The sequence below is a fragment of the Carcharodon carcharias genome, chromosome 5 (assembly GCF_017639515.1).
Source record: "Carcharodon carcharias isolate sCarCar2 chromosome 5, sCarCar2.pri, whole genome shotgun sequence".
In the NCBI taxonomy this organism is placed as follows: Eukaryota; Metazoa; Chordata; class Chondrichthyes; order Lamniformes; family Lamnidae; genus Carcharodon; species Carcharodon carcharias.
In genome coordinates, this window is record NC_054471.1 from 138,888,432 (window position 1) to 138,914,401 (window position 25,970).

The 25,970-nt window shown below is 43.1% G+C and overlaps 1 protein-coding gene across 1 annotated transcript in view; it reads left to right on the forward strand.

Moving 5' to 3' along the window:
• dse (dermatan sulfate epimerase) overlaps positions 1-25,970 on the forward strand; it is a 111,024-nt gene that overhangs the window by 3,574 nt on the left and 81,480 nt on the right. The window contains exon 2 of the mRNA XM_041187942.1: positions 23,069-23,536. Coding sequence (XP_041043876.1) covers positions 23,121-23,536 — 416 coding nt within the window. The 5' untranslated portion in view covers positions 23,069-23,120. The remainder of the gene's footprint in view (positions 1-23,068; positions 23,537-25,970) is intronic.

Genomic DNA, 25,970 nt, shown 5'->3' on the forward strand with positions numbered 1-25,970 from the left:
AATTGAATTTAAATTCCACCAGCTGTGATGGTGGGATTTTGCCCCAAGCATTACGCTGGGCTTTGGGATTTCCAGTCCTGGGATATTACCACTACACCACCGTCTCCCCACTGACACCAGAAGTCTTAGAAAGTATCATTTTACAATCATGCATTGCTTGTAAAACAGTAATAGGTTTTCCCAACTTTTGGAAGTTGTTCTCATCTCCTAAAAGATTGGTGGGAACTGTGTTTTAAATTAAACAGAAAGCATATAAAATAGAAATTCAGAGTCTAGCTTGTATAGAACAGAAAATAAACTAGATTCCTGAGATTTGATTTTTATTTAGTGTTATGGGGCTGTGAGCTGAAAATATTTTAATGAAAAATGGCTGTCCAGGTAAACTGTCATTTCCAAAGATCTGCTGGCAGTCTGTAAATTTATTGATCCCCCTTTGATCTTTAATTTCAGTCAAGTTTTCAGCACTCAATATAAACAAAAATAATCAAACATTTTGTAGAGTTAAGTTGCAGGAAAGCCAAAAGAATGTTAAAATGAATCATAGTTCTTTGTAATTGTTTCATTTGGAATAAAATATGATGAGGCTAACCACTTTTAGAGATGCAGTTACTGTGGCGACATGATCAGCTGCTGCTCCAATACTGTGTGCCCAACATGCTTGTGTGCCAGGGAATGCTGAGGCTTTTAGCAACACATTAGATGCTGCTGAATCTAACATCTGAGAATAATAAATTCTCCGTTTAGCTCAGTGGTTCCTGCAACAATTTATACTGGAGTTAATTGGAGTGCAGTACTTGTTATCAGTGAAACTATAGTTCATTTTTTTTTAAAAAACAAGGAAATATGGTTAACTAAATAAAAGTGCAAAATTAATTTTAAAGAGTGAAATCTTTCAAGGAAATTTAAGCAGGAGCCCTCTTGGGAATATAACCCAAGAAGGAGAATAACACTTTCAGGAGAGAGAGAGAGGGAGAAAACTCACAGAAGGAGAAGAAAGAAAAACAACTTTTAAAAGTACATAGTCATGTTACCACATGGACTGCAGCAGTTCAAGAAGGCAGCTCACCACCAACTTCTCAAGGGCAACTAGGGATGGGCAATAAATGTTGGCTCAGCCAGCGAAGCCCACATCCTGTGAATGAGCAAAAACAAACTGAAAATAATGTATTCTGATTGATGATATGATCATTGCACTTCTAGTTTATTTTATTCAGCTTCTGGCATTACAACCATCCCTATTCTCATTATCAACATGAATAAAATTTCTCATGAACCACCTGTGTTACAACATTAATTATTCCATCTCTCTCGCTGTTGTGTTGTGCATGTTGACTTTTATTTTGCAACCTATGTAGACATTTTTAAGAACTGGATATCCTATGCTGTTTTTGGTAAATTGGAGGATATGCTTCTTCATAAAACAAGCTCTCCAGGACCTGACAGAAACTATCTCTTCTGTTCCCAGCAGGGTCGGAGATTCCTGCAATAAAACTGTCTTTCTCACTTTTAGCCCGATGAGAATATTTCATCCTCAAAAGGCCGTCCCTTAAGCCCTCTATCCTCACCAACTGTCAAGCTCCTCCCAAACTTACAGTTCTTTTCTAAGGTCCTTGAACATGTCATTGCATTGCAAGCTCATGCCTATCTCTTCCAAACCTCTCTGCTTGAATCGTCTTAATCAGGTTTCCTTCCCCACCCCCTAAGCAAAGTTACAAACAGCATTTTCTGTAACTGTAACCATGATACATTATCCCTTTTGACCTTCCTTGGCTTTTTGCCTTTGAAATGGTCAACCACACCATCATTCTTCACCACCTCTTGTTTGTTGCTCAGTGAAACTGCTGTCACTTGATTCTATTCTTAAATATTTGATCAGTGCCAGGGCATTCTCAAGTTATTGCGTCTCCTCCCGATTCCACACCATCACATACAGAATCTACCAGGCAGCCATTTTTGACTCCTTGCTTTTTCTTATCAACATGCTGTGAATTGGCAGCATCATCCCAAAACATGGACTGTTTTCCACATGTATGCTGTTGACACCCAGTCTATCTCTCTGCCAGCTTTCACACCTTTCACTGTGCCTGTGTTAGCAGAGTGTTTATCTAACATTTTGACAGGATAAGTACTAATTTCCTCCAAATCAACATTGGGAAGATTGAATATTGCTTTGTAGTGCATCAAAGTTTGTGTGGGATGAGAAAGTTAGATTGGAGACATTTCTATTTTGGAATAGAGATTTAACACATGAGATATGATACAACATGAAGAAAATAAAAAAAACAGAAACAGAAATACCTGGAAAAACTCAGCAGGTCTGGCAGCATCGGCGGAGAAGAGTACAGTTGACGTTTCGAGCCCTCATGACTCTTCAACAGAACTAAGTGAAAATAGAAGAGGGGTGAAATATGAGCTGGTTTGGAGGTGGGGGTGGGGGGGGGAATAATTGGGGGGAGTGGTTGTTGGGATAAGCAAACAGTGGTAGGAGGAGATAACCAAAAGATGTCACAGACAAAAGAACAAAGAGGTGTTGAAGGTGGTGATATTATCTAAAAGAATGTGCTAATTAAGAGTGGATAGCAAGACAAGCAAGGTACAGATAGCTCTAGTGGGGGTGGGGTGAAATAAGACTAAAAGGGCATAAAAGGTATAAAAATAATGGAAATAGGTGGGAAAAGAAAAATCTATATAAATTATTGGAAAATACAAAAAGGAAGGGGAAGAAATGGAAAGGGGGTGGGGATGGAGGAAGGAGTTCAAGATCTAAAATTGTTGAACTCAATATTCAGTCCGGAAGACTGTAAAGTGTCTAGTTCCTCCTGTTTGCGTTGAGCTTCACTGGAACAATGCAGCAAGCCAAAGACAGATGTGTGGGCAAGAGAGCAGGGTGGAGTGTTAAAATGGCAAGCGACAGGGAGGTCTGGGTGATGCTTGCGGACAGACTGAAGGTGTTCTGCAAAGCGGACACCCAGTCTGCGTTTGGTCTCTCCAATGTAGAGGAAACTGCATTGGGAGGAACGAATGCAGTAGACTAAGTTGAAGGAAGTGCAAGTGAAACACTGCTTCACTTGAAAGGAGTGTTTGGGCACTTGGACATGAGGAGAAAGGAAGTGAAGGGGCAGGTGTTGCATATCTTGCGTTTGCGTGGGAAGGTTCCGTAGGAGGGGGTTGAGGAGTAGAGGGTGATGGAGGAGTGGACCAGGGTGTCACAGAGGGAACGATCCCTATGGAATCCCTAAGGTGGGAGAGGTAAAGGGAAGATGTGTTTGGTGGTGGCATCATGCTGGAGTTGGTGGAAATGGCGGAGGATGATCCTTTGAATGTGGAAGCTGGTGGGGTGATAAGTGAGGACAAGGGGGACCCTATCATGTTTCTGGGAGGGAGGAGAAGGTGTGAGGGTGGATGTGCGGCAGGTGAGCTGGACACGGTTGAGGGCCCTGTCAACTACAGTGGGTGGAAAACCTCGGTTAAGGAAAAAGGAGGACATGTCAGAGGAACTGTTTTTGAAAGTAGCATCATCAGAACTGGAAATTGTTGATGTGATGTAAGGTGTAAGAGGAATCATGGATGTAGGTGGGAAGGGACTGGACAAACGGAGAGAGAAGGGAGTTAAGATAGCGAGAAATGAGTTCCATGGGGCAGGAACAGGCTGACATGATCGGTCTACCAGGACAGTTATGTTTGTGGATTTTGGGTAGGAGGTAGAAGGGCCGTCCGAGGTTGGGCGACTATCAGGTTGGAAGCTGTGGAAAGAAGATCTCCAGAGGAGATGAGGTCAGTGACAGTCCTGGAAACAATGTCTTGATGTTCAGTGGTGGGGTCATGGTCCAGAGAGAGGTAGGAGGAATGTCTGCGAGTTGACGCTCAGCCTCCGCGAGGTAGAGGTCAGTGCGCCAGACAACAACAGCACCACCCTTGTCAGCTGGTTTGATGACAATGTTAGGGTTGGGCCTGAGAGAACTAAGGTGCTGCTTCACGATCTCATCGGGACCTGGAAAAATTTATTAATTTTGCTTCCAGTTTCAACCCCTCCATCATTTTCACATGGTCCATCTCTGACACTTCCCTTCCCTTCATTGACATCTCTGTCTCAATTTCTGGTGATAGACTGTCCACCAATATCCATTACAAGCCTACCGACTCCCACAGCTCCCTCGACTACATCTCCTCACACCCCTCTTCCTGTAAGGACTCCATCCCATTCCCTCAGTTCCTTTGCCTCCGTCGCATCTGTTCTGATGATGCTACTTTCAAAAACAGTTCCTCTGACATGTCCTCCTTCTTCCTTAACCGAGGTTTTCCACCCACGGTAGTTGACAGGGCTCTCAACCGTGTCCACGCCTTCTCCTCCCTCCCAGAAACATGATAGGGTCCCCCTTGTCCTCAGTTATCACCCCATCAGCTTCCGCATTCAAAGGATCATCCTCCGCCATTTCCGCCAACTCTAGCATGATGCCACCACCAAACACATCTTCCCTTTACCCCCCCCCCCCCCCACCGGCAGCATTCCGTAGGGATAGTTCCCTCCGTGACACCCTGGTCCACTCCTCCATCACCCCATACTCCTCAACCCCCTATTACGGCACCTCCATGTGTGAACGCAAAATATGCAACACCTGCCCCTTCACTTCCTCTCTCCTCACCATCCAAGGGCCCAAACACTCCTTTCAAGTGAAGCAGCATTTCACTTGCACTTCCTTCAACTTAGTCTACTGCATTCGTTGCTACCAATGCGGTTTCCTCTACAGTGGAGAGACCAAATGCAGACTGGGTGACCGCTTTGCAGAACACCTTTAGTCTGTCTGCAAGCATCACCCAGACCTTCCTGTTGCTTGCCATTTTAACACTCCACCCTGTTCTCTTGCCCACATGTCTGTCCTTGGCTTGCTGCATTGTTCCAGTGAAGCTCAACGCAAACTGGAGGAACAGCACCTCATCTTACGACTCGACACTTTACAGCCTTCCGGACTGAATATTGAGTTCAACAATTTTAGATCTTGAACTCCTTCCTCCACCCCTACCCCCTTTCTGTTTCTTCCCCCTCCTTTTTGTTTTTTCCAATAATTTATATAGATTTTTCTTTTCCCACCTATTTCCATTATTTTTATACCTTTTATGCCCTTTTAGTCTTATTTCTTATTTCATCCCACCCCCACTACAGCTATCTGTACCTTGCTTGTCTTGCTATCCACTCTTAATTAGCACATTCTTTTAGATAATATCACCACCTTCAACACCTCTTTGTTCTTTTGTCTGTGACATCTTTTGGTTATCTCCTCCTATCACTGCTTGCTTATCCCAACAACCTTCTCCCCCACCCCCCAAACCAGCTTATATTTCACCCCTCTCCTATTTTTACTTAGTTCTGTTGAAGAGTCATGAGGACTCAAAACGTCAACTGTATTCTTCTCCGCCGATGCTGCCAGACCTGCTGAGTTTTTCCAGGTATTTCTGTTTCTGTTTCTGTTTTGGATTTCCAGCATCCGCAGTTTTTTGTTTTTATCTTTATTAAGAAAATAAGCTGTATGATATTCTCTGGTGTGCTGGAAAAGTATTATTGTAAGTTTTGAGGTAATATCTTAAGACCTAAAGGCAACTATCTTATTTTGACTGGGACACACCCTCTTTTGTGCTCAGACTTTCACCTCTAGAAGCATGGTGTTTTGTTCACATTCTCAGTATTTGCTACAGTTGACTCTGACTACCTGTCTACAATAATTTATATGGACAGAACACTGCACCCGTGGCTCCATCATTATAGTAATTGTAGCTTTTAGGATATGTAACCTAGAAAGTAAACTGAAGAGCTCCAATGTCAATGTCAGTGTGTGTTATGAGTTGCAATACTGATTTTTTTCATGGAGTAAAGTTTAAAGTTCTTTAAAACTAAAATACTTCGTAATAATTTTAATTTGTGAGTGTCTGTACATTACTGCCCTGTGGCACAGAGCCAGCACTGACTTCCACTGTCCACCATGTGATGAAACTATAAATGTTTTTGCTGTAGATAATGATTATTCACTTTGCCCTGTGGAATTTTTTTTATTCAACATGTTGAGGCACGAATAGGAACTATGCTTCAGGAAGGTGTGATTAAAAAGAAATGAACAAATACCACAGATCTTGCCCAAAGGTTTTGTTATGAATCATTTTCTGGCGGAGAAGGATGAATTACATTTCCAATCTGCCGCCTCATTTACTAATTGCTTCATACCCTTAACCACCCCTCCCCCCCTACTATTCTACAACAACCCAAACAATCCATTTTAAAAGAATCCAGAGAAGAGTTGGGGGCTCAGTTGGCTAGATGTCTGGCCATATGTTTCAGAATAATGCCAACAACATGGGGTTCAACTACTGTTCTGGCTGATGCAGACCTTGGGACCTACTTACTCACCTTCCCCCTAAAAAAGGCAATGGCAAGTCACTACTGACAGAAACTGCAAAGAGAAACAGTTCAGGATGAACCATCAGCAAACAATAAGATAAGGACCTGCCTTTGGGCGGAGGATGAATGAGGAGATAGCAGGAGCACTTTTACATGTACTTATTTTTTCAGAAAAATGTGTAGTGCCAGAGGACTGGTGGATAGCTAACGTTTTCCCCCAAATTTAAGAAGGGAGCTAGAACCACAGACTGCTTAACATTGGTATGAGGAAAAATAATGGAATCCCTATTAAAGGAAAAATTATATCTAGAAACCAAAATTAATATAATGAATAGTCAACATAGATGTCAAAAGGGGAAGAAATTCTTGCTTGACTGATCTTGTTGAATTCTTTGAAGAGGTAACAGAGAAAGTCTTTTGACAGCACCTTCCAAACCTGTGACCTCCACCATCTAGAAGGACAAGGGCGGCAGATAGATGGGAGCGCCACCACTTGCAAGTTCCCCTCCGAGCCACTCACCATCCTGACTTGGAACTACATCACCACTCCTGTCAAAATCCTGGAACTCCCTCCCTAACAGCACTGTAGGTTTACCTACACAACATGGACTGCAGCGGTTCAAGAAAGTAGCTCACCACCACCTGCTCAAGGGAAATTAGGGATATAAATGAAAGTGAAAGTCACTGTAGTCCCATAGACTGCTCTCTCTCATTAAAGAGAGACAACTGGTAGTAAGTTTAACCTGAGGGTCACCACACCTCAGGTGAGGGGCAAGATTGAGAAGGCAGGGCCTCCATGGATGATCTCAGCCAGTACAGGAATTGAACCCACACTCTTGACATGTCGCTGCATCAAAAACCAGCCATCTGGCCAACTGAGCTAACAGAAATGTTGGCCTAGCCAGTGACACCCACATATGTGAAAGAATAAAAAAATACAAACATAATGTAGATTTCCAAAAGACTCAAGGTACCATCATGAAAAACAGTGGTCCTGACACTAATCCATGGAGAGCCCCACGATAGTTTCCTCCAGTCCAACAAAAAATCATGTCTCTCAGCCAACATTTTACTCATGATGCCACCATCCCTTTTGTTCCATGGGCTTCAACTGCTAACAAACCTGTTATGTGGAACTTTATCAAACACACTTTGGAAGTCTGTGTACACCATATCAACTGTATTGCCCTCATCTGTTACTTCATTGAAAAACTCAAACAAATTGGTTAAACATGATTTACCCTTAACAAATCTATGTTGGGTTTCTTTAATAATCCAATTCTTTTGGAGCGACTGTTAATTTTGTCTCGGATTATCGTTTCTAAAAGTCTTCCCTCCATGAAGGTTAAGCTGAATGGCCTGTAGTTGTTAGGCTGTTAGTGACAGACAAGAAAGTTGGAGTGGAGGAAGCTGGGGTATGGGGGGTGGGTTTCGGGGAGAGGCAGGGGAAGATGAAAGGAAGGCAGGAAATCAAAGACAAAAAGGACATATGGTACATAGAATTACATACAGTATACAGTATAGAAACAGGTCATTTGTCCCAACCAGTTCATACTGGCATTCATGCACCACTCAATTCTCTTCCCATTCTCATCCATCTAACTAGCAGCATGATCCTCTATTCCCCCCTCCCTCATACGTTTATCTAGTTTCCCCTGAAGTGTGGCTATACTATTCACCTCAGCTACTCCCTGTGGTTGCGAACTCCATGTTCCCTTCACTCTCTGGGTAAAAAAGTTTCTTTTTCCCTATTGGATTTCCCGATGACTATTTTACATAAATATGTTTTTTCCCACAAGTGGAAAAACTCCATCGACTCTATCAAAATCTTTCTTAACATTAAAGAATTCTATCTGGTTACCTCACAGCCTTCTCTTTACCTAATCTTTCCTGATAGACATAACCTGATATTTCTGGTATCATTCCTATGAATCTTTTTAGCACTCTCTCTAGTGCCTCTATATCTTTTTTATAATATAGTGACTATAATTGTATAAAGTGGTCAGACTGCTTTTCAATTCTACCCTTCCAAAAATAAAACTTATTGTTTGGTTGCTTTTTATGCTCTTATTAATCTATGCAGCTACTTTTATTGTAATTTGTTGATCGCTAGCTCCAGATCTCTTTTCTCCTCTACCTCTTATTCTGCAAGCAGAATGTTACCTCTTTATTTTTCGTATCAAAATATAATACCTCTCATTGATCTGTGCTGAAATTAATTTGCCAATTATGAACCCAATTTGCAAGTTTATTAATGTCTTCTTGTAATCTGGTGCAGTCCTCCTTCTCAAGGGTAATTAGGGATGGGATGTGTGGGTGAAAGAATGAAAGAGAAAGATGTGTGGGTTTAGCATGGGTGTACTAAGAACCTGTCTTGGTTAAGTCTGAAGGTCCCTTAATGCATTCCGGAGAGTGCTGGCCACCGCTTGGATGGCTGGAGATTAGTGCACTGCATGGCTGCCTGAAACCCCACCCACCTCCACCTCACTCCAGATGACTGATTGACAGCAGCTTTGCCCATTGCACTTCATGCTGTGCTCTCAGCTCAGGCACAGGCATTCTCCTAACCTGTGCTGCAAGGCTGCACTGTTAGCTTGAACCACGGGGTAGACTGGTCCAAACTGGGGTGATGACATTGCAAGGGGCTGTGAGTGCCTCCATCAGTGACTGCTCCATGGTCAGCGTTAGCAAGGAGATTGTCCAAATGCCCAGTTGTCCAACTGTTCTGCAGTCCACTAAAATGCTCATTACTTTGCAGCCTGTGCCCGAGGGGTGAAAAACTCTGGAGCACTTGGTGGCACTTTGATGCCTCCGCGTTGCTTGAGTGGGCACATAAACTAGAGGCCTGACTACAATCATGTCAATGTGGCTGTGCCTGAACTGTCTCAGCTGTAGAGAAATGGCCACTTTATGCAAGATTTCCTTAATGCATGGCTGCTTCCCTCACCCACTGCATCCCCCCCCGCCCCACCCCCCACCACAACCTCACAAGCCGCACGTGCTTGTGTGCTACCTCCAACCGCAGAGCAGCCCTTGTCCCCGATGTCCGATGGTGGGAAATGCAGCTCATCACCAGTGAGCGGAGCAGACAATCACAAACTGGTGCATGTTACCATGAAACCAATTTTTGGCTACCTTGTCACTCATGACACCAAACATGCCCAATGCCCGTGGGCACAGAAAATCCCGGCCAATGTGTTATTGATCCACACTCTGTAGTTTGCACAAAATTTATACCATGATAGAAACACATGCATTTCCAGCAGGGAGTAATCAGAATCATGAATGAATCTGACCAATTTTCTTCTTTCCATCCAAGAGGTGTTCAGTGCAATTGTAAAAGCCCTACTGCTGCTTCAGCCAAGATCGGATTACAACATAGAATGGATGTGAAACCTAGCCTTTGTGGTTCAGTCATTTGCAGGATAAACTCAGAGAGCCACTGAGGAAGTGTTCACTTTCTTTGGAATAAATGCTTTGCCTGCCTCATTTAATTTTCCTGCCTTTTGTGTTTATATGCACTGAATACATTCTGTTCTCATATGAGTGTTTTTGAACTGTGAATCAGCAGTTGGAGAAACATTTATGGGACCTTTTCCCAGTGCGATTTTATTATGTCTGGTGAAGGCATAGTCACTCTTTCTCAATGACATCCTTGCCACAGATAAACATTTTAATTAGTAACAGATGCAGTAATGCAGCCACATACCCTTGGAAAAAGTGGCCCAAATAAATAAATAAAGAAGGAAATAAGGAGAGAAACTGATATGACCATTGATTTCATTCCTACTCTCAAAATATCTTAACAATTTAGTTGTTTCCGTGTTTCGCACGGTACTATCTCTGGTATATACAGAAAAACACAAAGAAGAAATTCAAATGTCATAACATTAAAACAGATCTGCAGGAATAGTAGCTGCAGTGAAGATACTATTTTGTTACAGTTGAAGTACCCCATAGATGTAAACATGAGGTGATATCGTGTGGACAGATATTAACATAAAGGAAGTGTTACCATGTTATGCATAGGGCCATGAAGGTAGGTGTTGGGCCCACAATTTGCAATGGGCTTAGCGCCTGTTTCAGGCATGTGTCTGGGATGAATATGAAATGCTGGAACCAAAATGGTGATGATACATACCCATTGCAGAATAAGCTCACTGCACATCATGTTGGACCTTTAACTGTCTGTTTTTTAAAATCAGGAAATAAGCATTGTGCAATCTAATTACTAGACAATTGTGTCAAAATAGTGGAATAATTTTTTAAAAGATTCTTATGTTACATCAATCTCCTCAATTACATTTTATCATTTATGATTCGTTTGGGTCTCAAGTGCTTTCTATGTTAGATCTGACCAGAGCCTTACAAGATGGATGGAACTTGCATTGATTTTCTCTAATGATCTGTTTCATTAAATATCATAATCGGGCTGGCCTCGGATTCTAAAAGGTTATATTATCTTCAAATTGTCCCTCCTGTTAACTCCTGCATATATCTGCCCATTAACCATTCCATTCAGAGTTTTCTACAATGGTCCTTTCATCTCAGCTTTTGTCCTCCACATGGTCTTTCTTAGTCGGCAACAATTCCATCACAACATAAGTGTGCCAGTTCTCAACCTTGCACACACACACATCCTCTCTTAATCCATTCCAGTGAATGTGTTGAGGTGTCTTTTATTTCAAATAGGTCACTGTGTTTTTAACAATAATGCCAATTTGAAAATCCAGGCTAGCATTTCCTTCAGTTGCCTTATTTGGATGAATACCCTTTAGTGGCATAGGAAGGATTTCTCTGGAATTCTATCAAAGTGTCTCACTGCTAACTGATGTTAATATGTTTGAAGTTGTCTCAGCTACTTTTAAAACATATAACCTGCAGGGGTATGGGGAAATATTGGGAGGAATTTAATAGTTCTTTCAAAGAATCAGCACCGGGTCAATGAGCTAAATGGTCTCCTCCTCTGCTGCATGTGTTATGAACATTACAGATTTCACTTTCTGAGGTGGAATATCAATCTCCAGTTCCATTGCTGTAACTCATGTTTGGAAAACTTTGTCAAGATATCTTTGCATTGATGGCAGCAGTCTAGAAATCTCTGCTGCCTTGCTGTGTCAAGAACTACCACTTGCATTTATGTAGTATTTTTACAGTAAAAATAGAAGTAATGAAAATTGATACCAAGTCAGAAGAGAGAGATTTGGAAAGATGACTAAAGGCTTTTTGAAGGTGGAGTGAGAAGTTAGAGGTTTAATTAAGGCTGTTGAGTCCTCTCCCACTGATGATGGGGAGAAGATGGCTGGGATTTTCCATGTCCACTGGCGTCGGGTGTGTTCGGTGGCATAAGCGGACAATATGGCGAGAAGGTAGCTGGAGTGAGATTGAGCTGCCCCACACCCTCTCGTGTAAACAGTGTTGGAGGCCAACTATGGCAACAGCGATGGAGTTGAGCCCGTGCTGCAGTGCAGGAGAGACGTCCTGGACCAAGGTCACCGTGGCAGTCACCATTCTACCAGTGTTGACCTTGGTGTGTTGGGATGCCAGCAATATCACCTCAGTCTGAAGGTTGATGGACCCTCAATCGTGCCTTGCAATCTGAGGAGTACAGCGGACATTTTCCTAAGCCTGCCTTTGCAGTTCTAGCAACTGTGACATGTCTGAGTCCAAAGGCTCATCATCTGACTTGGGCTCAACAAATTTCTGGCCTCCAACAGTCCTCCGAGTGCCGGACACCTAGGAAGTCCCTGCCGCTGCCTGCTGTGGATCAGAAAGTGCGATGTGCTCACCAGATTGTGGTCCCGAGGCTACTGTAAAGCTAGGTCCCACTGAGGTGTGTGTCTCTGCGCTGGTGGCGCGTGTGGGTGAGCACTGTGATGGGACTTCAAGGAGGGTGTCTCCAGATTCCTCTTCAGAGGTTTTTTCGGGCTTGATTGGAGGCTCTGGGTCGTGGACTTTGTCGGCTGTTTTACAAATGTGCCTGTGAAAGCAAGGGGAGATAATTAAATTAGTGCATCGTAGTGGACTGTGAAACAGGACACATCACTCACAGCCTGGTAGTCTGATGGATTTTACACTGCTGGATCCTCGTTTGGTAGAGCATCACTGACCTCGCTGTCAGCACAGGAATGGTCCAGATCCTCGCCGGCCAGCTGGATGCCTCTGTTTTCAAAGTTCGTGATCGCCTTCATTTCAGGCATTCCTCCATTGGTCTGTGACCTCTACCTCTTGTGTGCCAGCTTGTCTTGCATGAATAGAAATGGAGTGTGAGCAGGACACCTGCCAGGCCAGATGATAAATATGGCTGACATATGTGGGTGGAGGACACATATCAGAGGACAATGACGGTGAGTGTGAGAGAATGAATGGTGATGTCCCTTGAGCCGGCAGTGAGTGAGGGCCCTGTGGATGTGTGATGGGTTTGTGAGTGTGTGAGTTCAGAGTAATGAGAAGAGTGACTTACCGTGGTGGAACGGAGGAGATCATTCATCCTCTACTGGCATTGGGTGGCTGTCCTCTTTTGAAGGGTGTTAGCGCTGACCACAGCTGCAATCACCTACCAAGTCGGATTAGTGCTGTTGCTGCCCATCCTGCGGTCAGAGCAGGGGTAAAAGACATCCTGGCGAGCCTCCACTGTGTCCAAAAGGCGTTTGAGGGACCTGTCATTGTACCTGAGGGCTGCAGCCTTCTTGCCTTTCGGGGCCATGTCTCCTTTGCAGCAGTTGTGGGCTGGAATCACTGAAATGTGTGCATGCAGGTGGACTTTAAACATGGCACCCGATGTGCTGAAGCGGCGAGGTGATGACGTGGTGGGCGAATGAGAACCCACTCACCATGGAAACTACATGTTTCCTGGGAATGCATAATTAATGCGACGGGTTTGGGACGATATGGTGTGCAAAGCTGCCATTGCGGCTGGTGGGTAAAACATCATTTTACCTGCCCGCTACTGCATTTAGTGCAAATCTGGGACAATTCCGCCCAATGCTTAGGATAGAATTGAGTAAAGTAGAGGATTTCCAGAATAGGGGGAGGCATCTTCCTAATTCAGTGATCTTTCCTGAAGTGGACTTCATCATTTAGTGTCTTGTTCTTGCTTTATCTGTAATTTAAGCAGTTTTGTCTGCCACTGACTGCAAAATTTCTGCTTTGTTAGATGTATTCCTAAGCCTCGGCTACTCTGTTCTCAGGTTCCAATGCTTTCTTATTTCTTATTTCTTGAGTTTCTAACCCTTTTTGAATGAGTTTGCTGTTCTGAAGAGCTATTGATTGATCTCATTCATCATTGGTTTGAGTATTGGTCAACGGTTAACTTATCCTCTTTAATGGACAGTACAGTAATCCTGACTTCAACTTCTCATGTCTCATCTTTTCTATCTGTTGCTGCCATAATGGTTTGATTTCATAGCCTGTCCTTTCTGTATTGCCCCACACCATTACCCTGGGTCTCTGGACTATTAGTCTAGTGACAATGCCACTACTCCACCATCTCCCCAGATCACCTATGTCTGTGAGTTTTCAGGGATATCTTAGAAACCCTTCCCTTCTCAAAACCCATCTCCATGGCAACATTAATCACATGGGGCTTGTATGTAGGTGGAAATGCTGATTAGCTGTCCTTGTGAGTCCAACTGTCTTTTATCTTGGTAGTAAATAGACAGTTTAAAGCACAACTGTTTACAATCTGACATTCTCAACACTTTTCTGGGACCCAGGAGACTCTCAGTATATTCACTGTTAGCACCCAGGCTGTTGCCATTGTCTACAAGTGTAAATACCTTGCATCTTCTTCCCAGTAAAACAATGTGGGCCTTCCTTTCATCTTTAACAGCCTCTTCACCCAGGCAGTCTTCAGAACAGGTCACATGACCCCTTCATTTTACACTATATTAAAGACACAATCCCAAAACATAACAATCTTATAAACCTCAAAATTGTGCCAAGTTAAATTGAATAGCCCATGTAAATAGGCACAGAGGTCTCGATGCACGACTAACCCATGCTTGTTCAAGGTAATGCAGACACCAGGCCATCTTTATGCTTCGTGGTGTTCATTCGCTGTATGCATCAACAGGGGGTCCAAAATTACTGGCTGGTACCACTTACCCTACTTAAAGCAGATGTACATTGTGGCTGCAGCAAGTGCTGGCAGTTGTGCAGGGCATTAATCTGACCTGAGAAACAGTGAAGAATGGCTCAGCGTGGGAGAGAGTGAGCTCCCAAGTTTTCACATGCTGCATTGATGGAGAAGGTGGAACATGGGAAAGATGTGCTCTCTTTACAAATTCTTTAGGATTTGGCTCTTCTGTGATCCTACCTGGATTACATGTCCTCTCTTGGCATTTGGTGATCTCGACCTGTTTTCCATACCTGATAATATGATGCACATCCTCATATTTTGTCTTCACCCTTTTTCCTCCTTGGGGTGTTAGTATGCTGGCTTTCCCTGGCTTCTATTGTGTTTGCTTTAGAGGAACTTGTATCTTTGCAAAATTTTGGCAGAGTTGATATATTGTTGGTAGCTTGTTTATTATATTACCTTGTTGAAAATTATTTCCTAGCTAATCTTTTATTTGTTGATTTCCCTAATCCTTGCTAACCTACATTGCCTCCCAGTAATTATTATTTTTGTCCTTAGATCAGCGAATTACTGATGAGGAGGACCGTTCAGACCATCTTAATTCATCTTTCTGAAGTCCCCTCAATACAGCAATTAATTTGCTTTTAACTGATTCCCGGGTATGCTCCTCCTCTACACTATCTGATCTGGTTCATGTGTTCACCAGTCCGAACAATAACCCCCTGGTATATGTCCTAAATTTCAACTTGCTAATTTAAAGCATGTTACCCCTTCTCGAACTCTCGCAATTTAATTTCTAATATTTACTTGGATTTAAGTTTTCCATACCATTACATTTTGTACTCCTCTCAAATGACTTCTTTCAGGGCTGAAGAGCTGATTTTCACCAATCCTTCCTTATTACTGAGACCTGAGACTTGGGCATCACCTGTGTGGCTCTTCCCTGCCTCTAGTACTTGGATAAAAACAGAATTACCTGGAAAAACTCAGCAGGTCTGGCAGCATCGGCGGAGAAGAAAAGAGTTGACGTTTCGAGTCCTCATGACCCTTCGACAGAACTTGAGTTTGAGTCCAAGAAAGAGTTGATATTTCAACTCTTTCTTGGACTCAAACTCAAGTTCTGTCGAAGGGTCATGAGCACTCGAAACGTCAACTCTTTTCTTCTCCGCCGATGCTGCCAGACCTGCTGAGTTTTTCCAGGTAATTCTGTTTTTGTTTTGGATTTCCAGCATCCGCAGTTTTTTTGTTTTTATCTCTAGTACTTGGATGTTTGGCGACCAGAAATGGATGCAGTTCCCAAGACTTGGTTTCATTGTGACTTCCTTTGACTTGTATTCAGTTGTTTTGGTTGACTATATATTTCAAAATTCTAACAGTTTTGTTGATTGCTGCTTTGCATTTGTTAGCCATTTTGCGTGTTGCGTCCACTAAATCTGAATCTTTCAACTTCATCCTTAGCTATCTCTCTCTGGGTTCATCACTTCCCCCTAACTTCCCTATTTCTGTGATTTCCTTCACCCTAGAACTCTTCCATCAGGCCTCTTATAGATCTCTCCTCTCTTCTCTCCCATTATTGGCTGTCATATTTTTAGCTGCTGAGGCCCTATTCCTTTCTAAAGCCCTCCACTTCCTTCTCCTTCAAGCCATTTCTTAAAACCTAATTCTTTGACCAGCTTTTGTTTATCACTCCTAATATCACTTTCTTTGGCTTAGCTTCCATATTTCTGTGAAGCACTTGGGATGGTTTTCTATGTTAAAGGCACAGTACGGACATAGATTTGTATTATTCTTACATCTACTTAATGTTCAGTTTTGTAAAGTATACTTTTTGTTTTGTTTCCAAAAATACAAATTCCCAAAGTACAACAGTAAATGTGAAAAATTATGATTTATAATTTTCACATGATTGGAAATGTTCCCTCTGTTGTTAAGGCAGTTTTCCATATGAGGGTAGATTTAGTAAAGTTACAACCGTAATTTGAATCTTTGGTGCCAGAACCATGTACTGGGGATTCAGATGTAGAGGTTGGTGGGCCCATGCAGGATTCTCCATCCCTTAAGATTAATGTATGGAAATTCTGCACAGTTCGTTGAACTCCCCACCTGAATTCCTGACATGCATTCCTAGCTGACATGGGGCTTCATGCTGAGACTGCCGAATCACGAAATTACCTAATTTTATACATATATACTGCAAAACATCCAGCTACTACTGGATTGGAAAACAGTCTGGTTACTTTTGATGTAAATTGCATACAGAAGTTAGCACAGATCAACCTGTAAATAAACAGATGGCAAAGATATTCATCAAATGTGACAGAAAACTACAGTTAAGAAGGTTCATGGGAATAATTACATTTATTTTGAAATGTGTACGTCCATGATGACCAGCATTTGGCATTGGAATGATGGAAACCTAATTTAAGGGCAAATGAAAAGGGCCAGATTGTGCAAGTGCCAAGTGGATGATCCATTTCGGCCTCTGAAGGTCCCCAGCATCACAGATGCCAGCCTTCAGCCAATTTGATTCACTCCACGTGATATCAAGATATGGCTGAAGGCTCTGGATACTGAAAAGGCTATGTGCCCTGACAATATTCCAGCAATAGTACTGCATACTTGTGCTCCAGAACATGCCCCGCCCCCAGACAAGCTGTTCCAGTATAGCTACAACGCTGGCATTTACCTGGCTATGTGGGAAAATGCCCAGGTGTGTCCTGTAAAAAAAAAGCAGGACAAATCCAACCTGGTAAATTACCACCCCATTAGTCTACTCTTGATTATCAGTAAAGTGATGGAAGGGGTCATCAATAGTGCTATCAAGCAGCTCTTGCTTAGCAATAACTTGCTCATTGATACTCAGTTTGGGTTCTGCCAGGGCCACTCAGCCCCTGACCTCATTACAGCCTTGGTTCAAACAAGGACAAAAGAGCTGAACTCCCAAGGTGAGGTGGGAGTGACTACACCTGACATCAAGGCAGCATTTGACGGGGTTTGGCATCAGGGAGCCCTAACAAAACTGGAGTCAATGGGAATCAGGGTATACTGTCTGCTGGAGTCATACCTAACATAAAGGATTATTTTTGTGGTTGTTGGAGGTGCATCATTTCAGTTCCAGGACATCGCTGCAGGAATTCCTCAGGGTAGTGTCCTAGGCACAGCCATCTTCAGCTGCTTCATCAATGACCTTCCTTCCATCATAAGGTCAGAAGTTGGGATGTTTGCTGATGATTACATAATGTTCAGCACCATTCGTGACTCCTCTGATACTGAAGCAGTCTGTGTCCAAATGCAGCAAGATCTGGACAATATCCAAACTTGGTTTGATAAGTGGCAAGTAACATTCGCGCCACACAAGTGCCAGGCAATGATCAGCTCCAACAAGAGAGAATCTTATCATCACCCCTTGACATTCAATGGCATCAGCGTCACTGAATCCCCTCATCAACATCCTGGGTTTACTATTGACCAGAAACTGAACTGGACTAGCCATATAAATACTGTGGCCACAAGAGCAGGTCAGAGGCTAGGAATAGTGTGACGAGTAACTCACCTCCTGACTCCCCAGAGCCTGTCCAGCATCTACAATGCCAGGTCAGGAGTGTGATGGAATACTCCCCACTGGCCTGGATGAATGCAGGTCCAACAACACTCAGGAATCTTTGTACCATCCAGGATAAAGCAGTCCGTTTGAGTAGCCCCCCATCCACAAACGTTCACTCTCTCCACCACCAATGTACAATGGCAGCAGTGTGAACCTTCTCATGGTGGTGTTCCCATGTGTCTGCTGCCCTTGTCCTTCTAAATGGTAGTGGTCGTGTGTTTGGATAGTGCTGTCGAAGGAGCCTAGGTGAGTTTCTGCAGTGCACCTTGTAGATTGTACACACTGCTGACACTGTTCGTCGGTGGTAGAGAGAGTGAATGTTTGTGGATGGGGTGCCAATCAAACAGACTGCTTTGTCCTGGATGGTACAAAGATTCCTGAGTGCTGTTGGAGCTGCACTCATCCAGGCAAGTAGGGGGTATTCCATCACACTCCTGAACTTGTGCCTTGTAGATGGTGGACAGGCTTTGGGCAGTCAGGAGGTGAGTTACTTGCCGCAGGATTCATAGAAACGTAGAAACTAAGAGCAGCAGTAGGCCATTTGGCCCTTGGAGCCTGCTTCGCCATTCAGTATGCCCATGGCTGATCCTCTATCTCGACGCCATATTCCCGCTTTCTCTCCATACCCCTTGATGCCCCTAATATCCAAAAATGTATCAATTTCTTTCTTGAATATACTCAGTGACCCAGCCTCCACAGCCTTCTGTGGTAGAGAATTCCACAGGTTGACCACCCTCTGAGTGAAGAAATTTTTCCTCATCTCAGCCCTAAATGGCCTATCCCATATCCTGAGACTGAGGCCCTGGTTCTAGATTCCCCAACCAGGGAAAACATCATCCCTACACCTACTCTGTCTAGCCCTGTTAGAATTTTATACGTTTCAACCAGATCCCACCTCATTCTTCTAAATTCTAGTGAATACAGGCCCAGTCTAACCAATCTCTCCTCGTATGGCAGTCCTGCCACCCCTGGTATCAGCCTCTATAGTGAACCTCCACTGCGCTCCCTCTATGGAGGTATACCCTTTTTTAGGTAGGGAGACCAAAACTGCATGCAATAGTCCAGGTGTGGTCTCACCAATGCTTTGTATAACTGCAGTAAGACATCCCTACTTTGGAACTCAAATCCTCTTGCAATGAAGGCCAACATTTGCCTTCTTAATTGCTTGCTGCACCAGACTGTTTACTTTCATTGACTGGTGTACAAGGACCCCCAGATCCCTTTGTACATCCACATTTCCCCATATATCACCACTTAAATAATACACTGCCTTTCAGTTTTTCATATCAAAGCGTATAACTTCACATTTATCCATATTATACTGCATCCGCCATGTGTTTGCCCACGCACATAACTTGTCTAAATCACCCTGAAGCCTCCTTGCATTCTCCTCACAACTCACAACCCTGCCCAGTTTTGTGTCATCAACAAACTTGGAAATATTGCATTTGATTTCCTCATCCGAGTCATTTATATATACCTTGAATAACTGGGGCCTAAGCACTGATCCCTGTGGTACACCACGAGTCACTGCCTGCCATCCAGAAAAAGACCCATTTATTCCCACTCTCTGTTTCCAGCCTGTCAGCCAATTCTCAATCCATGCCAGTGTATCGCTGGAGGAACAGCACCTCATCTTCCGACTAGGCACTTTACAGCCGTCCGGACTGAATATTGAATTCAACAACTTTAGATCTTGAACTCCCTCCTCCATCCCCACCCCCTTTCTGTTTCTTCCCCCTTCCTTTTGTTTTTTCCAATAATTTATATAGATTTTTCTTTTCCCTCCTAGTTCCATTATTTTTAAATCTTTTATGCTCCGCTAGTCTTTCCACCCCACCCCCACTAGAGCTGTACCTTGAGTGCCCTACAATCCATTCTTAATTAGCACATTCATTTAGATAATATCACTACCTTCAACACCTCTGTGTTCTTTTATTCTTTTGTCTGTGACATCTTTTGATTATCTGCTCCTATCACTGCTTGCTTGTCCCTACAACCACACCACCCCCCCCCCCACCACTTCTCTCCTCCCACACCCCCCAACCCCCCTTAAACTAGCTTATATTTCGTCCCTTTCCTAAGATTCACTCAGTTCTGTTGAAGGGTCATGAGGACTCGAAATGTCAACTCTTTTCTTCTCCGCCAATGCTGCCAGACCTGCTGAGTTTTTCCAAGTAATTCTGTTTTTGTTTTGGATTTCCAGCATCCGCAGTTTTTTGTTTTTATCCCATTGTATTACTCCCGATCCTATGTGCTTTCATTTTGCCCACTAGCCTCTTATGTGGGACTTTTATCAAAGCCTTCTTGAAATCCAAATACACCACATCCACTGGTTCTCCTTTATCTATTCTACTAGTTACATCCTCAAAAAACTCCAGTAGATTAGTTAAGCATGATCTCCCTTTCATAAACCCATGCTGATTTTGTCTAATTCTGTTAATTCTTCCCAAGTGTTCTGCTAACACATCTGTTATAAAAGACTCTCACATTTTCCCCACTACTGATGTTACGTTTACTGGTCTGTAATCCTGTATTTTTTCTCTTCCAACTTTTTTAAGTAGTGGGGTTACATTTGCCTTCTGTGATCTGTAGGAACTGCTCTAGAGTCTATAGAATTTTGGAAGATGACCACCATTCCCAGCCTCTGATCTGCTCTTTAGCCACAGTATTTATAAGGCTACTCCAATTCAGTTTCTGGTGATGCTTGGATTAAATGTTAGGAAAGATGAGTGCAAATCTGTACTTTCTGGAATGCATTCCTTCATTCTGCCCTAGAGGCCTGGATTTTCATCCTCAAGACATGCAATGGGAGTGGGGAAATTTCCTGGCTCAGGCCACCCACCTCAGGAAAAAGCGCCCGTAAGGACAGAATTTTCATTGTTGGGGAGTGCAGATGCAGGCTGTTGTCGGCTCAGCCGAGCCTGGGAAAAGTACAGAGGCAGCCACAGGCTGCTGGGTGCAGAGGCGAGGTTGTTTAAAAGGCACACCTAAGTGCTGTGGGACTTCATCCCAGTTAAAATAGAAAGGCCTTCCACTCCCCTTGCCCTACCCATGCCATCTCATGTCCCCTGCCCACCCCAATGGCCCTCATGCCCCCCATGCCAAGCTGTGGCACACCCATGCCCATTTGCCCACTATACACTGTATGGAGCCAGAGTGGAGGGGCATAGCTTGGCATGGGGAGCATGAGAGGTCATGGTAATGTGTGGAGGGGCATAACTTGGCTTAAGAGACATGAGGACCCATGGGTGGTGGGTGGGGATTCAGAGCTTGATATAGGGGCATGAGGGGTCATGGGGGTGGCGTTGATGGATATAGGTTGACATAAGGGGCATGAGGGGCCACAGGGGTGTTTGGGATCATAGCATAACATGGGCATGAGGAGGGCCTTTTGAACTTACCTTTTAAAAGTGCCCATCATGCAGAATATGGTTCACATCCCCTCTTGAGGGGCCGTGAACCACAAATCCATGAAAATTGCGTAGTCCTAGGACATGCCTAGCCCTGCAATGGAGCAGGCCAGGTCGGGAATGCAGGGTGCGAGCTTTTGATCCAAATCAGCCCTCACCCTTTCAAGGTCCTGTTGAAATTTGGAAACCCCTAGAATGAGGACAGGAATCCTGGAATCGGGTCCTGGCTACCATTTTTAAAGGGCTCCCAAGTAATCCCAACTCAGTGAGAATCCAGGCCAGAATCTCTGGAACTGTTGGGGAAGTGACAGCATGCGTCCTACACCAATGCTTGGTGAGACGAATAGTCTCATTCTGAATCTTCTCTGCCGTTCATGGATATCATCACCAAAACCCATCAATGTATTCATTGGAAAACAGTGCAGCTTATGGTAAACATGTCATTTGATTTGATTCATGAACCATTATGAACTGAGTTTTGCTCTGCTCTCCACAAGCATAGGTTTAGAGAGTCAAGACTCTAAAGCATCATGTAATAATGTGCTTGGTTCTGCTGCATTGTACAGACACACTCTGACCAGATCCAGTGCAAATATTAGTGCTGATCTTCAATATAAAATTACTTCTCAATGCTGGGAGTGTTAGTTTCTAGAAGGCAAAGGATGTAAATAATTTATTCCACCACAATAGCATTCTCTTTTTAAAACATAGGATCTGCTTTTTCACATTATGCATTATTTTATTAAAAATTAGAAGATCTCAAAATTTACTTCTGACCATTAACTATAAAGTTGTTAATTGGTGTCTGCATTAATGACCTTCTGAATTAACACTGTTAAATACACATAGCCAGCCGTAAAAAAAAATATTACCGTAAATTCATTGATGGTGATGTGATTGAAGAATTTCAGTTTGGCTGTGATCTCTGCAATAGTTTAATTTTAGAGAGCCTCCAATTCATTTGTGTGAGATTTTTAAAAATGTACCGTACCAGACCAAACTAAAGAATAATAATGAGCAGCACTAGCTGAGACAGATGGACTTTGTCGGATTATAATGTGTACAAGTTGGAGTCAAAGTCCATGAGCTATGTTCAATTGTGGTTATCCATCCTGCTCAGGGCTCTCACTGATCTTCACATCTCTGGTGCTACGGCACAGTTAGACTTAAAGGAGGCTGACTGTAAGTAGATGGCTAGTATGACTATAATAAGCAGTAAATTTCAGTGCAAATCAACAACTAATCGGTTTTTGTATCAAATCTTCAATAAAACTGCTTTTAATGTTTGACTTAATTGTGCGAGGTTTCTGTGCAGTGGCAGAGCTATGGTTTTTTCCTCTCCCAATGCCCACCGTTTTCTTCCTTGCTCTTGTGAAGCCACTGATGCATACTAGATAACCTGCCATAGATGCCAGCTCATCCCTGGTATTTTGCTCATAACTGAATCATGGCAATGAACGTTGGCAGGGCTATTATAACATGGGTGACATTGCAACTGTGCCTAATCCTGCCCTTTGCCAATGTCCATCTACAGGGACTTGTAGCATCAATTTTGTTTTGTGACAAGTACTTTTCTTTTTCAGAGCTATTGAAGATGATTTGGTCGGAAGTCGGTTTTGGGGATCTGATGCCACAATGAAGACATACACACATGGAGTACCAGTCGTATTTTTCATAAATTTGTTTTGCTCCCTGTTAGCATTCACTGTAAATGAAAAATCTGGTGGTACCATCCACTTTATGAATGGGAATTATGATGGTCATCCCATGCTGTACTTCTCTAAAGGAGATGTGGAGGATCTGCGGCTCAAGGCAAGAGGCACTCACCGGCACATTGCAAATAGAATTCGGGACGCAGGACAGATCATGTTATCAAGTCCAAAGGAATATCTGCCTCCTTGGGATCCTAAACATTTTAGTGCCCGTTGGAATGAAATCTATGGCAACAACCTGGGAGTATTGGCTATGTTCTGTGTACTGTTTCCTGAAAGAACCGATGCTGTGGAGTTTGCCATGGACTACATGGAGAGGATGGCATCTCAGCCTAGTTGGTAGATTTTTGTCTTGTTTTTCTAAAGCACGTGTTTCTGTCTTTAGGGAGTTGTTTCATTGTTACCTGTAATTGCGCAAACAAAAATGTAAAACTCAGCTTTAGTAGCATTTAATCAGCTGTTATGGTGCATTCTCAGAATTTTATTCCCTGCACAGTGCAAATATGTATAAAAAAAGTCAGCATTGTCAGAAGTTGACATCATCATGTTTTATTTTTTATTTAATATTTAAAGTTGTCTTTAATTCAGGATTACCACAGGTCATTCATCAGCTGGGTAGGTGGCAGATGGATTAGGCCTCTGATATTTTTGACTTGTGTAGTATTGTCAAATCTCCTGGATTGTTGTGGAGCCTCCAGGAATTAAAGATAATTATATTTATTTTATTTAATAGCTGAGCACTTAGAAATCAGTGGCAGTATCAGACAGAGTCAGCATGGCTTTACGAAAGGGAAATCATGCTTGACAAACCTACTGGAATTTTTCGAGGATGTAACTAGTAGAATTGATGAGGGGGAGCCAGTGGATGTGGTTTGTTTGGACTTTCAGAAGGCTTTCAACAAAGTCCCACATAACAGATTAATGTATAAAATTAAAGCGCATGGGATTGGGGGTAGTGTATTGAGATGGATAGAAAACTGAAACAAAAATAAAAATACCTGGAAAAACTCAGCAGGATAGAAAACTAGTTGGCAGACAGGAAACAAAGAGTAGGAATAAACAGGTCTTTGTTCTGAATGGCAGGCAGTGACTAGCGGGGTACCGCAGGGATCGGTGCTGGGACCCTATTCACAATATATATTAATGATTTAGATGAGGGAACGAAATGTAATATCTCCAAATTTGCAGATGAGACAAAGCTGGGTGGGAGGTTGAGCTGTGAGGATGCAGAGATGCTTCAGTGTGATTTGGACAAGCTGAGTGAGTGGGCAAATGCATGGCAGATGCAGTATAATGTGAATAAATGTGAGGTTATCCACTTTGGTAGCAAAAACAGGAAGGCAGATTATTATCTGAATGGCTATAAATTGGGAGAGGGTGTCCCCGTACACCAGTCGCTGAAGGGAAGCATGCAGGTACAGCAGGTGGTAAAGAAGGAAAATGGTATGTTGGCCTTCATAGAGAGAGGATTCGAGTACAGGAGCAGGGATATCTTGCTGCAATTATACAGGGCCTTGGTGAGACCACACTTGGAATATTGTGTGCAGTTTTGTTCTCCTTATCTGAGGAAGGATGTTCTTGCTATAGAGAGAGCGCAGTGAAGGTTTACCAGACTGATTCCTGGGATTGTGGGACTGACATATGAGGAAAGATTGAGTCGGTTAGGATTATATTCGCTGGAGTTCAGAAGAATGAGGGGGGAATCTCATAGAAACCTATAAAATTCTAACAGGACTAGACAGGGTAGATAGAGGAAGGACGTGTCCAATGGTGGGAGAGTCCAGAACCAGGGGTCACTATCTGAGGATACAGGGCAGACCATTTAGGACTGAGATAAGGAGAAATTTCTTCACCCAGAGGGTGGTGAGTCTGTGGAATTCGCTACCTTAGAAAGTAGTTGAGACCAAAACATTGTATGTTTTCAAGAAGGAGCTAGAAATAGCTCTTGTGGTGAAAGGGATCAAAGGATATGAGGAGAAAGTAGTAGCAGGTTATTGAGTTGGATGATCAGCCATGATCATAATGAATGGCGGAGCAGGCTCGAAGGGCCGAATGGCCTACTCCTGCTCCTATTTTCTGTGTTTTCTATAGATCTCCAGGTCACTGCAGCAGGCAACCAGGGAGAAAAAAATTGTTTTTAAAAAAATTTGCTTTGAACTTCATGTGTATTAGTTATAAAAATACTTGAGTTGAGAAAGTTGGTTGACTGATGAGTGAAGAACCAACCAATCAGATAACAAAGTGTTAGTTCTCTTTGCAATTGATGTGGGATGTCAGTGTGCCATGAGGAGCGGGACATTTTGGGTGATTAAGGGGTGGCTGGAGGTGGGAGATCATGTGATGAAACCTCCAGAAATATGTCCAACCACAGTTGGATATCAAGATAACTTACCTTCTCTTCAAATGGTGCCAACTTTGTTATCTGCCTGAACAGCTGACAGGACAATATTTCAATATCACATTCGAAAAATAGCATCTTTAACAATGTGGTACTCCTTGAATATTGTACTGATGAATCAAGCTAGATTATGGACTCAAGCCCTTGAAATGGGGCTTGAATTCATGGCCTCCTGTTTCAGAAGTAAGATTGCTACCTCTGACTCGGGCTGCTAGCTTTATTATTGATGGCAGTCATGAATTCAGCATCAGTGCAGAAAAATAACTTAGTTTTCTGGATTTGCCCAGACCCACTTGAAGAGAGAAAGGGGAGTTTGGGACATCCCAGTTGCTAGCTGCTGTGTTTTTTTTAGACATTGCTAACTTCTGTCAATCC